At 39.3% G+C, this 13,010-nt stretch overlaps 2 protein-coding genes across 12 annotated transcripts in view; both read left to right on the top strand.

Annotated features, from left to right (window-relative positions):
• FBXO43 (F-box protein 43) overlaps nt 1–10,264 on the top strand; it is a 36,256-nt gene extending 25,992 nt beyond the window's left edge. Inside the window, exons 5-6 of one of the 3 annotated variants that reach the window (XM_032316038.1) lie at nt 4,836–4,906; nt 9,944–10,264. In XM_032316038.1, the coding sequence (XP_032171929.1) occupies nt 4,836–4,906; nt 9,944–9,965 (93 nt within the window). In that variant the 3' untranslated portion in view covers nt 9,966–10,264. Of the gene's footprint in view, nt 1–397; nt 426–4,835; nt 4,907–9,943 lie in introns of those variants that run through there. The other 2 variants (XM_032316041.1, XM_032316040.1) reach the window with 2 other exon arrangements.
• Nucleotides 10,265–11,715: 1,451 nt separating this feature from the next.
• Nucleotides 11,716–13,010, top strand: part of RGS22 (regulator of G protein signaling 22) — a 150,628-nt gene continuing 149,333 nt past the window's right edge. For 7 of the 9 annotated variants that reach the window (XR_004279567.1, XM_032316101.1, XM_032316099.1 and 4 more), the window contains exons 1-2: nt 11,716–12,017; nt 12,526–12,554. Coding sequence is in view for 6 of the 9 variants with exons in the window: in XM_032316101.1 (XP_032171992.1) it covers nt 11,993–12,017; nt 12,526–12,554 (54 nt within the window). In the remaining 3 variants the exon portion in view is untranslated. The remainder of the gene's footprint in view (nt 12,018–12,525; nt 12,555–13,010) is intronic. The other 2 variants (XR_004279566.1, XR_004279565.1) reach the window with 1 other exon arrangement.

Below are 13,010 nucleotides of genomic sequence, written 5' to 3'. Positions count from 1 at the left end.
ATGGGGCTCTATCCTACCACCCTGAGATCATGACCTCAACCGACTGGGCCAGCCAGTCACCCTCAGATATAAATATTTTAGAAAAATCTGTCTTAAATTTTAATTTGTTGTTTAACTCACTAAAAATTTTAGCTGCTAAATATTACATTTTATCTATATGCTTTCTAATTCCACAACGAATTTTTGGAGGCTAAATATAAATATAAGTAAGTTGTCACTTGTCTTTAATAAGTTACAAAGTCTATACATTTTCTATCAAATTTTCTGATTCAGTTGATTCTAATCAAGTTGAGTTCTCAGTGTCTGCTTAATTTCCTGAGGTATCTTCCACATCAGGGTCAATATACTTACTAACAATGTTAATAAATATTGTTAATTAATGTTTCTTTGCATTTAGGAAATTTGTTCCCAGTCCTGATTCTTTTGATTTATGAAGACTACTCTTTGACCTCTCTTTCTGGGGCTTAGATCAGATCGTATCCTCTTCTGGCATATGAACATTTTTGTTATTTTATGCTCTTGATTTCTGCCTGGCCTAAATGACATTTCAGAAGTGACTTCTTTTTTTTTTTTTCCTTTTAAGATTTTATTTATTTATTTAATACAGAGAGAGATCACAAGTAGGCAAAGAGGCAGGCAGAGCGAGAGGGAAAAGCAGTCTCCCTGCTGAGCAGAGAGCCCAATGGGGGTTTGATCCCAGGACCCTGAAACCATGACCCAAGCTGAAGGCAGAGGCTTAACCTAGTGAGCCATCCAGGTGTACCCAGAAGTGACTTCTTAAGTTGTAAACATCACAGATCCAGTTTCATGGTATGCTTTTTAAAAATGAAATGCAAGATTTTCTATTTTATATAATTTAAAATGTTTATTTCCCAATGTCCTGTGGATTTTTATTATTCTATTACAGAAAATAAAAAAGGAAGGACAAGCATTTCTTTTGACTCTTTATACTTGAAATTGTCAGCATTGCACTGTAAGCATCTGGACTCCTATCTCCTGTCCATTAGGGAACTAATGATTGTTTTGTGTGGTATGATCCTACTGCCCCAGTAGTGTGATCACCTTTTTGGTCTTGTGGCTACTCAGTCTATTCCAATGTAATATTTTATCTTACTCTGCTGTTGAAAATGTAGATTTTACCACATTTCATTTTAGAAATCAATAATATCCATATCTATATTCTTGTCTACAGCAGATACTGTTAGCAATGGAGTTTCACATTTTTTATATTTCTGGTTTTGATTGGGATTTGAGTACTGTGATCAAGTAGTTATGAGTAAAATAGTATAAGGACTTAATACCACATATTCTAATGATTTCATAATAAAAATTCTGAAGGAAAAAGATCAGAGTAGGAAATCCAAAGATAAGCTTTTTATTTGTAGGCTTTATATGTGTGATGGGGTTAAGAAGTAGTTTAACTGGAAGAAAATCACACGGTATTCCTGAATAACTTTAGTAAACAAAGGCTTTAGCTACCCACAAAATAATCGGCATCCTTATTATTGTGACTGATGATGTATTCTAGTAGCTGACTGGAGCTGTCATCTCAGGCTGTCTGCTCCTGTAGTGCCCTGTGCTTTCCCTGTCACAGGACTGAGTTTACTTTCTTCATATCGTTTGTTAATTTTCTTTCCCTGTGAGACTATCAGCTCCAGAAGACTGAAACCATATCTTGTTTGATTTAAATACTGTTGCATCCCTAGCACCTCGCCCAGTGCCTGGCAAGTAGAAGGTACATAGTAAGTATTTATTGAATGAGTTGATTTTTTTAGTGCGACTAGTAATTTTTATCAAGTAAACCATTACAACTCAATCCTAATGATCTGTTAATTTCATAATATTTGATCCTAGTGATTAATGCTTCATTACACAAAAAAGTGAGATCTAAATGATTTCTTTTTTAAATTTTTAAAAATATTTTATTAATTATTTATTTGACAGAGAGACACAGGGAGAGAGGGAACACAAGCAGGGAGAGTAGAGGGAGAAGCAGGCTTCCTGCCAAGAAGGGAACCTGATGCAGGGCACGGCCCCAGGACCTTGGGACCTGAACCAAGGGCAGATGCTTAACAACTGAGCCACCCATGTACCCCCTAAATGATTTCTTAAATGCTTCACACATGTAAACAGTTGACTTATTTGATTTACTCCTTTTAGCTACTGTTCTTACAGTTTGTTAGAGTGTAATGGAAAGAACACTAAACTAGGAGTCAAAAAGCCAGAGTGGGTATTCTAAACTACTTACTAGCTGTGCCCTTATGCAAATCACTTATTGATTCTGAGCTGATTTCTGCTGTCTATAAATGAGAGAAATTAAGAGAGTTGATCACTGTTGAAACTCTAAGTGTTACAGTAATCTCTGTGTTATGCTTTTGGCTAAATATGGATAGAATAAAACAAAATACCATTTGTGGGGCTAGAATATATGATCTTGATATCTTTCACATTATACTGAATAAAACTATAAAACCAGCCTCTAACTTGCTTGTAAAAAATGTCTGCTTAAAAACAAATTAATCTAGGGGCTCCTGGGTGGCTCAGTGGGTTAAAGCCTCTGCCTTCGGCTCAGGTCATGATCTCAGGGTCCTGGGATCGAGCCCCGCATCAGGCTCTCTGCTCAGGGGAGCCTGCTTCCCTCCTCTCTCTGCCTGCCTCTCTGCCTACTTGTGATCTCTGTCAAATAAATAAATAAATTCTAAAAAAAAAATTAATCCAAAACAGACAAACAAACAAATTCATCTAGGGACACCTGAGTGACTCAGTCAGTTAAGCCTCTGTCTTCCGCTCATGTCCTGATTCCAGGGTCCTTGGATAGAGTCAGGCATCAAGCTTCTTGCTCAGCAGGGAGTCTGCTTCCCCCTCTGCCTGCCACTCCCCCTGCTCATGCTCTCTCTCCTTTCTCTCTCCCTGACAAATAAATAAAATCTTAAAAAAATTCAACTAACCATAAACTGAGTGTTTACTCTGTATAGACATTGTCCTAAATCCCTTTGTGTTAACTCATTTATTCCTCACATTGACTCTATAAGGCAGTTATTATCTTATTCCTCTTATATATCAGGAAGTCAAGAATCAGGTTAAATAATCTAAGATCATTCAGATAACAAGTGGGGAAGCCAACATTCCAACCAGAGGTAGTCTGCCACTTGTATGACAAGACTCTGCAGAATCCCTGTTGATAAATTCAATATGCATATAATTACCATGTCTTAAATGGAAGATTGTTTTGCCATTAAAGGAAAATCTATTGGTATGTCAGGAAAAAAATTCTAACTTAAAACAGTTCTGCCCTAAAGTAGTTCCTTAGCTCCGTAGTTCCTCACAACTTTGTAATTTGGAAAGCTAAATGGATTGCACAAATATACTATTATCTGAGAGCTCCGTTCCAGAGAAAGGCTACTGCTCTAGTCCCAAGGTCTTTGTAATTAAAGACACAAGTCATGAAAATAAGCATTAACACATTCCAGTCATCACTACTTTTTTGATTATTGAGTGAAAGTAGTAAGAAAAAATTTACCAGTTATTGATAAGTCTACTCTGTGTTTCCAAGAAGATTCCAATATAAGATTAAATTGTATGATTCAATCATTGGATGATTAAATTTCACACTTCATTTTTGTATTTTTTTTTCTCACTGCTTAATAAGAACATAAGGGAAAGGAGGAGCAAACAGTTAACCTTCTACTGGTTTAGGATAATCTATCTCTCCCGACTGTGGTCTGCCCCCTTGACAGTCTTGTTAGCTAATGAATAAGAATATTTTTTCTATTTTGACTTCTAAGTAGAAGTAGGAAATAGTAGAAGTAGGAAATTCCTGTCTCCAGGAAAGACAAGAATTTCCTATTTTTCATTCCCTAGTTTGGAAAATAAATGGTCAGAAACTTGTCATAATTGATACAAAGAGAAAAAAACACTTTAAAAGTTACCTGATCATTTAGGGGCCCCTGGGTGGCTCAGTGGGTTAAAGCCTCTGCCTTTGGTGATCTCAGGGTCCTGGGATCCAGCCCTGTATCAGGCTCTCAGCTTGGTGGGGAACCTGCCTCTCCCTCTCTCTGCCTGCCTCTCTGCCTACTTTTGATCTCTGTCTGTCAAATAAATAAATAAAATCTTTTTTAAAATGTCACCTGATCATTTAATACTAACATTTCTATGGGCACAAATATGGACGTTTACAATATTTCAGATATTTAAGTACTTTATAAAGTCTTATGGATTTGTTGGCAATAATTTAAGGATAGAAGTGCTATTGAGAAAACAGTTTTGATACTTAGCATGGTGTAAAGCTAAGTTTTCCCATTACCTTTGTTTAATTTACGATTCACAAAATGACAAAAATTTACTGAACATTTTCAACATTTGGTCTCTTATGTTTTTTGTTTGAATTAAATTATTTATATGGCCTGTTTTAAATTATGTCCCTTAGGGATAGTGTAACATATACAGAAAGTACTTTAAATGTCTTAAAATATGGAAATAACACATTACTGTTTCTGTATCAAAGGGAAGTATTTCAAAGGTCATACTAAATATTCCACAAGGGGGCACCAAAGACTCATTTATGGTGCTTTTGGCCCTTCTTCAAAAAAGTTAATTAACTTTTATATATTTGACGCTAATGTACTGTGACGTTGCCAGGTAGGGGAAGTGTTCCTTGACTTAATTTTAAAAATGCATACAGAATAAATTTAGTTAATAGTTATTACTCAGCGTTACTAATTAAAACATTTTAGCTGGCTTGCAAGATTGCTCTGTTTCCTGGGATGACTTTTAATAGAACACCTTGTTGGCGGGTGGGTCTGTGCCTTGGCCATCTGTATTTACTTGCCCAACAGCTCTGCCCACCTGGCTCCCTCTTCATCGACAGTAGAGCCAGAAGAGTGGAAGGAGCAGTAGAATCATGGAGGTGAGTTCTGGTTTTGAACAATGGTGGCGTGCTACCAATTACTTCCTTCTGGCATTCTCATTTCTGCAGAAAAGTGGTGCTTGATTGGTTCAGGTCCTAATCACAGTCTGCCCTAGATTCTGTAAATGCTTCCTCACAGGTCTCTTTGCTTTTACTTGGTCCCCATCTAAATCTGTCCTAAATAGCCATTGCCAGGTTATTTGTACTAAAATGTGGCTCCAATTATATTGCTTCCTATTAAAAATGTAACTGAGTTTAGGATCTCCTAATGGTCCTAACTTTCTAGCAATCTCTCTCACCATTCCACTCTGTACACTTTGTTCTGGCCAAACTAGACTCCTTACTGCTTCCTAAATTTCCGCTCTGCTTTTTCCCACTTTTCCTCTCTCTTGCCATACTAAATCCCATTGAACCCAGCTAATCCTTAGTTCTTTCCATGAACCATCTTTGACGATCTCTCCAACAAGATGAAATTTTTACCTCCTTTCAATCTAGTGTTTATGTCTTTCTTGTACTGTCTCTGACATGTCCTTTTTGTGTTAGATTCTTGTAATCTTAATAAATAAATAATAAATAAATAAATACATTCTTGTAGTCTTCCCCCATTAGCAAGTTCCTTAAGAACTTTTGCTCCTTAAGAGCAGAACTGTTTTATTCACCTCTCTACCTCCTTTAGCAGAATGTCTTATACATGATAGATGATAGAGCAAATATTAATTGAATTGTTGAATTAATGATTGTCACATGATATGATAATGAACCATATGAAAATGATATGCTGAGTGGGAATTAAAATACATACGTATGTATAAGTGTATATATACATTGGCTGTTAGGGGCAGAGCATATTGCCTTTAGAGGTGAAATATGCATCACTTTAGAATTAAATGGTAAAAAACTACCCATGCAGAAAGTTAACGTGACATTTAAATTTTTATGTGCTAGGGCAGCAAAGATATTTTTCTGTTGGCATTCAAAAGAAGGAAATATATACTCAAGACATTGTGCTTATATTAAATAAAGGAAAAGTGATTTTCCTTTTTTTCCAGCTTGACATATAATTGACATAGAGCGTTGTGGACGTTTAAGGTGCACAACATTGATTCAATACACTTCTATATTTCACAACAATCACCACCATAGATTAGCTATACCTCCATCCCAACCCATGATTACCATTTTTTTCCTGTGATGAGAACATTTAAGATCTATTCTCAACAACTTTGCAGTATAGTTGACCCTTTAACAACATGGATTTAAACGGTTGGGTCTACTTTTATGTAGATTTTTTTTAATACAGTAGACTATTGTCAGTATATTTTCTTTCTTATGACTTTCTTAATATTTTTTCCCTAGATTACTTATTATAAGAATATATTATGTTATTCATAGAACATACGAAATATGTGTCATTTGACTGTTGATATGATCAGTAAGTCTTCTGGTCAACAGAAGGCCATTAGTAGTTAAGTTTTGGAGAAGTCAAAAGATACGTGTGGAAAAAAAAAGATATATGTGGATTTTCAGCTGTGCAGAGGGGTTGGTGCCCCTAAACCTCACATTGTTTAAGGTTCAACTGTATTCTCTATTTGTAAAAACTGCAACATCCTGGAGCAATATTAGAGTTTTAAAACTTTAACTAGGGAAGGGTTAAAAATGGAATTATCTCATCAGTTTGTGCAAGAAGCAAAGTAATGTAATGGAATATATTGACAATTATAATAAATCTAAACCAGCAGGTCCAGATGGTAGTTATCTTGGATAAGTTAAGAAATTGCCTAATGAATGTATTAAACTAATTATATTCCTTTTTCAAAAAATCATGAACTGCTCAGAAATAGAAAAAAACTGCTGTTTTCTAGTTAAATGTGATACGAATGTGGGCAATTGTTATTAAATATAGATATGCAATTTCACAAAAAGGAAAGATAATGTTTATCAAAAAGAGAATGGAAATAAACAACACATAAATTTTGTAATTTGTGTTTCTGATCTTGCCACAAGGGCAGTTACTTTAGGGACTGAGGTGGGGGTTGGTATAATATGTTATTAGACGTTGAGTTACCATCCATCTCCTAGGAAAAACATTCTACTACACTGTTCTGTCAGTCTGGTTCTTGTGTGTGTAAAAATTAAAAAATGGTTTAGCGATGTGGAAATAAATGAAAACAACCCAGAGAAGAGCAAGCAAAGGGCATTTATTCAGAGCTTGCTCTGGTAAGGGAGTCAGCCACCACCATATGCATTTGGTAGAGACTCCAAGGCAGGCATGAGGGGGAAAGCTGTGGAGTGGAGAAAGGGGAAGATTCAGGTGTGTTCTGACCGAAGGTTGCTGGCCTGGGGGCTAACTGTAATCTACAGGGCATCCTATGTGATTGGTTTGGGAAGTTTTTTGGCTTTCTCTGGTTGGTCCTTAACCGGAAATAGGGACAAAAATTAGGGAAACTGACAGTTACTGACCATGACTTGACCATTCTGGGTCTACTGCTGTAGAGGTTGTGGTTTGGTTGGTTTCCAAGACTGGTTGCTGCAGAGATTTGAGAGAGTTCTATTGTCATATGTGGTCTGGCCATTGTCCATTTGTATGTTCAGAGTCATTACCATTAAATGAGACTCATTACCATTAAATCTCATTACCATTAAAAATTAAAATCACAGGGATATAAATTTCAGACTTTGATACTATTTCTGTTCACATTCAGAAAAGTTTAGAACTATGCTTAAGTGGGACCCTACCACATCAAATTCAAGAAAGGACTAGTACTTCTAAATCATTAAATAGGTATGATGCCTGAAATCATGCTTTTGGTAGTGTACACACACACACACACACACACACAGACACACACACACAGTATATCTCTCCAATAGTACTTGGGAGAATCGTTGAATAAATCCTTACAGCTTCTCCTCCTGAGCAGGTCACAAAGTAGCCCTAATGCAAATAAACGTTTGCAATTTAGGCCAGCCTTTGAAACATTTGATTTAGGGCTTACATCTGAAACCTGATCATTTTTCTTTGTCCACAGCAGCTTAACATGGTATCGCTTCTGTTCCATGGTCATGTTGGCTTCTCATTAACAGTTTTAGCTGTTTTTCAGGGAGACTGAGATGCTCTCCAGAGTTCCCCAAATTGAACGACAGGTGTATTACACAGTCTGTTTCTAAAAAAAGTCCCTCTTGAGCACAACCTTCAAATTTCCTAATGATATGTCCAGAATCAGAGTAAACAGAAACTTAATTTCATTTATATAGATACAATTCCCATCATAAACTTTTGGTTTTGGACAGCACCAGCTTTCAACAATGATACAGACCAATTGTAGAAAAAGGCGTTTCTGGAAAAATGAACTAGTGGGGGGGGGCAGAGACAGAATAAAATATTTCAAAAAGTAAATTAAATCTAGTCATCAGGAAATGCACATCAATCCCACCAAGAGATAACCACTTCACACCTGGTGGGATGGCTACAATAAAAAAGTTAGATGATAACAAATGTTAGTGAGGACGTGATGATACCAGAATCCTTAACTCACCACTGGTGGTAATATAAAATGGTTCAGCCAATACAGAAAACAGTGTGACACTTCCTTAAAAAGCTAACCATAAGTGACTCTTAATCTTACAAAACAAACTGAGGGTTGCTGGGGGGAGGGGGGTTGGGAGAAGGGGGGGTGGGGTTATGGACATTGGGGAGGGTATGTGCTTTGGTGAGTGCTGTGAAGTGTGTAAACCTGGTGATTCACAGACCTGTACCCCTGGGGATAAAAATATATGTTTATAAAAAATTAAAAAATAAATAAATAAAAATTAAAAATTTAAAAAAAAAAAAAAAAGCTAACCAGAGTGGCCAAACAAACAGTAGATTACCCTCGGCCCCAGCAATTCCACTCCTAGGTATATATAACTCAAGAAAGTGAAAGCATATGTCCACATAAAAACTTGTACATGGATGTTCATAAAGCATTATTCGTAATAGCTAAAAGTAGAAAACCCAATGTTTACCAAGTGATGAATGGACAAACTGATATATCCACACAATGGAATATTATTCAGCAATACGAAGGAATGAAGTACTGATTCATGCCCCATTTTGGATGAAACTTAGAAACATGCTAAGTGAAAGAAACCAGTCATGAAAGCCCAACAGATGGTATGATTCCATTTACCTGAAATGTCCAGGACAGGAAAATACATAGAGGCAGAAGATGAGTCAGTGGTTGCTTAGGGGTGGGCAAGGGATGAATAGAGGATAACAGCTAAAGGTATTGGTCTTTTTTGAGGCAATTAGTGTTCTAAAATGGATTTTTTGATATGAAAGGATAGTTGGATGACTTTGATTATATTAAAAATCATTGCCGTGTATATTCTAGATAGATGAATTGTATGATATATCAATTACATTTCAATAAAGCGATTACAAAAAAATTAAATCACCAAAACATTAGAATAACTTATAACCTACTCATGTGGACTCAAGTTACGGTCTTTGTGATTCTTGGGTTGTTTTTTAAAATCGCGTGAGAATATTTTTAGAGGGAAAGGTTGCGTAGCAGTGTTGTTAAAGAGCAAAGGCTTTGGAATCAGACTTGGATCAACTTGCGGCTTTAACACTTTAAAGCTGTTTGTCTTTGAACAAATTATCTCACCTCTGGAAGTCTCAGTTTCCTAGATTGTTGGGAAGAATAATACCAATGTCTTAGGGGTATTGTTAGAGGCCCATAGTTAAGTGTGCAATGTTAGCCACACTTGATGACAAAACAATTGACTTATTGGTGTGGTTATCTGAAACAGGGATAAACAGATCTTTTCTGTGAACAGGGCACAGTGTAGATTGATTGTAAGGCAGAGAAGATATTCCAATGAATATGTACTGAGTGGCAGGCATTCAGTAAGGGAGGTGGGGGTAAAGAAAGATGGATCTCTTTCGAGCCCCAGGAATTTACTGTCTGCTAGATGGTACTGGAGGTACCTCTCTGTACAGATTATTTTAATATTAATATGGTTTTAAGATCGTAATTTTTACCAAATATACAGGAACATTAGGAGAGGCCAATGAAAGGAATTCATAGGAAGCTACGGAGGGAAGATGGCAGTTAAGCTGAGTACTGAAGAATGAGAAATTTTGCTTGAAAAAGGCCAGAAGAGCTTCCCTAGCGGCAGAAACAGTGCAAGCAAATAAATGCCTAAAAGGCCCATTGATAGGTCAGTTCCCAAATTTACATCTCCTAACTTCCAGGCGTCTATAGCAACTGCAAATTCAGAATCTTCACTTGTAAGGCTCATACACTTCTTAAACTCTCCCCATCTACATTCTCTAGAAAGCACCCCTTGAGTGATCCTTTTCAAATAAAAATACGATCATAGTACTTCTCTGCTCAAAATTTCTATGGTTTGCATTTCACTTGGGATGAAAGCTGAGGTCCTTACAAGGGCCAACCAAAAGGTTCCATGGTTTTTTTGACTCACGCCTCCCTTTGCCCTTCTATTTGCTTCCACTATCACCCTTGACTTCATTTGGCCCTCTGATTTTGTTTGTTTGGTCCAAGTAGTGGTTTATAGTTTTATTTTTCTCTGTCTTTGTACTATAGAAAAGGCAGTAACTATAACTAGGCACATACTGTGGTTCTTTGCACTACAAGCAACCACTGTCTGACTCCATGCTTGCTCAAGCATTCACATACCTGTAGGACCCTGACAGGCTTTGGATGTCCCCCACAGTGTAGGAGGAATATGTGGAGAGACTGAAGGTTTTAAGTAGGTCAGATCTTTATTATAGAGATGGTTTCTTCTTCAGCAGGGGAAATGGATTTAAGGGGATCTCCACTGGAAGCAAACAGTGAAAGAGGGACAGGTTAAGGGACTTTTCACAACACTCCACATGGACGCCTGTGCTAAGGCAATGGTTGCTCATGGGAGTGAAGATTCCAGATTCCAGAAATACTTTAATGTAGAATTGGCAGGACCTAGTGCTTGTCTAAATATGGGGTTTCTGTCTTGAGTCACCTGGTGGATGAAGGTACCACTTACTGAACACGGGATTTATGCAGAAAGAAGAAATTTGAAGATAAGTAATGGGGAGAAATGTAGATTTCCTGCTGGATATTTTGATTTTGGAACATCCAAGGATGAGCCACCACTGTGTAGGTACAGGAAGAAACTGGATTTAGGGTTATTAGGAGCAGGGGGAGCCTGAGGTGGAAATCTGGTTGGACTGGATATTTGAGTTGACTATGACTTTTCCAAAAATCTTTTTCTCCTTCCCTTCTTCCCTTCCCCTCAATCAGCAGTACCATTTTTCTTTTTTCGAATTTCACTTTTTACTTCCATCCTAACTTTTCTGGGAACACACACTATGGCCATCCTCCGTTTATTGTCCTTCAACAGCCTCCTCGGGTCATTTTTAAAGCTGGAATATCTTGAAAATGCAAGAGTCGTAACCGATTGAAGAAAAAACGTGGGGGCAGATCTCGTTCCTAAAGCTCACGAATATTTAATTTTTGACTAGGCATTTCCTACAAGTGGGGATGAGTTCAGGCGCTGTGTGTGGCTATGTCCTCTGTCGGTATCGAGGAAACCCCCGAGGGCCGACTCCCCTCTCTCGCTCCTCTTCTCAGGACCAGCCCATCTGTCCCTCGCTCGCCGGCCGGTCATTTCTAGCTAAGCAGTCACCCAATTTCCTGGACGGTGCGGCCAAGGTCTCGACGTGAGGGAACAGGCCGGGGCCGCGGGCACCGCGGCACGAGGCCCGGGCAAGTCGGGTGTCTCCCCGGGGGAGGCCGCGCGGGTCCCCCCACCGGTGGCGGCGGCGTCCGCCCCTGGCCGGGAAGGAGGACGCGCTGCGGCGGGCCGGTGCCCCGGGAAAGGCGCGCGCCGCCGCCCTGGCCTCGGGCGCCCGCCTGCCCGCATTGTCTCAGCTCCATAGCAACTCGGCGGCGGCGGGGGCCACGCGCGCTGCGCGGCGTCGGCGTGCGCTCCGGCTCCGGCTCCGGCTCCCGCTCCGGCTGCCGGGGAGAGACCGGCGCTACCGGGCGATGGCGCCCTGACGGGCCCGCGCGGGCGCCGGGCGCGGGCAACGGCGGCGGCATGCCCGAGAAGCGGCTCACCGCGGGTAGGTGCGGCGGCGGCGGGGACCACACACCCACCTCTGGACGTGACTTCACGCCCGGGCGTCCCCCTTCCCCCCCACGCCCCCAAACTTCCCCAAACCTGGCTCCCCTGCGCGCTCTCAGCGTTTTATTGCGAATCTCACCCCTCTCCCACCACACCCCCTCCCCTCGCCCCGGACGACCCCCCGTTTGCATCGCCTCATTGGCACCGTCTTATTTTGTCTTGCTTAATTCTCCGTTTTGCAGCTGGAATAATGGAAGCCTACAAGGTTAACTTCAGGGTCACAGTGAATTAGTGGCCATGCTGGATTCCAGAGGCCCTTCCTCCCCACTTCCACCTTGAATTCCAACTTAAAATTCAATCCATGTGCAGAGAATGAACAGAGGGCCAAAATCTTCCTGAGCTTGCCCGTGTATAAAGCAGGGCTAGGTGCTGTCTCAAATTATTTCATTTACTTTAAAAGGAAATCAGATTTGAGTGAGATAATGTCATATTTTATCTTGTTTCAGAGCCACCAGATATTACAGAAGAAGGATTTGTAAGTACAATTTTAGAGGGCCATTCCCCCCACCCCTTGGCTTTTTAAAATCATAGTTTGTAGGAAAAAAAGCTGTATATTTTCTTTTCTCCTTTTTGCCAAATGGATATAATAGAAGCTTTGGCTTCCTAACAACCGCGGTGGTGAGTATAAGGCATTTTTACATTCTTGAACAGGTACCTTTTTAAGAAGAGGCCAGCGGATTTTTATAGTGGATGCTATTTACTGTTCAAGTTCTTTTACATAAATGACCTCATTTAATTTATCGAAACTCTTTCATGACTCCGTGAGAGGTAGGTTTTATCTCCATGGTTTTATTGCCAGGTGGGGGTGCAGTTCCTGGTTTTGTAAACATTAGTAGATGGCACTGATTGATAACAAGTGGTCAATTTATAGTTGTAATTACTTTTAAAAGGTACTAAATGTTTTCAGGTCAGACTTCTGGTGAGTTGAGTA

This window comes from Mustela erminea, chromosome 16 (genome assembly GCF_009829155.1).
Source record: "Mustela erminea isolate mMusErm1 chromosome 16, mMusErm1.Pri, whole genome shotgun sequence".
Classification (NCBI taxonomy): domain Eukaryota; kingdom Metazoa; phylum Chordata; class Mammalia; order Carnivora; family Mustelidae; genus Mustela; species Mustela erminea.
This window is presented reverse-complemented; position numbering and strand designations above follow the sequence as displayed.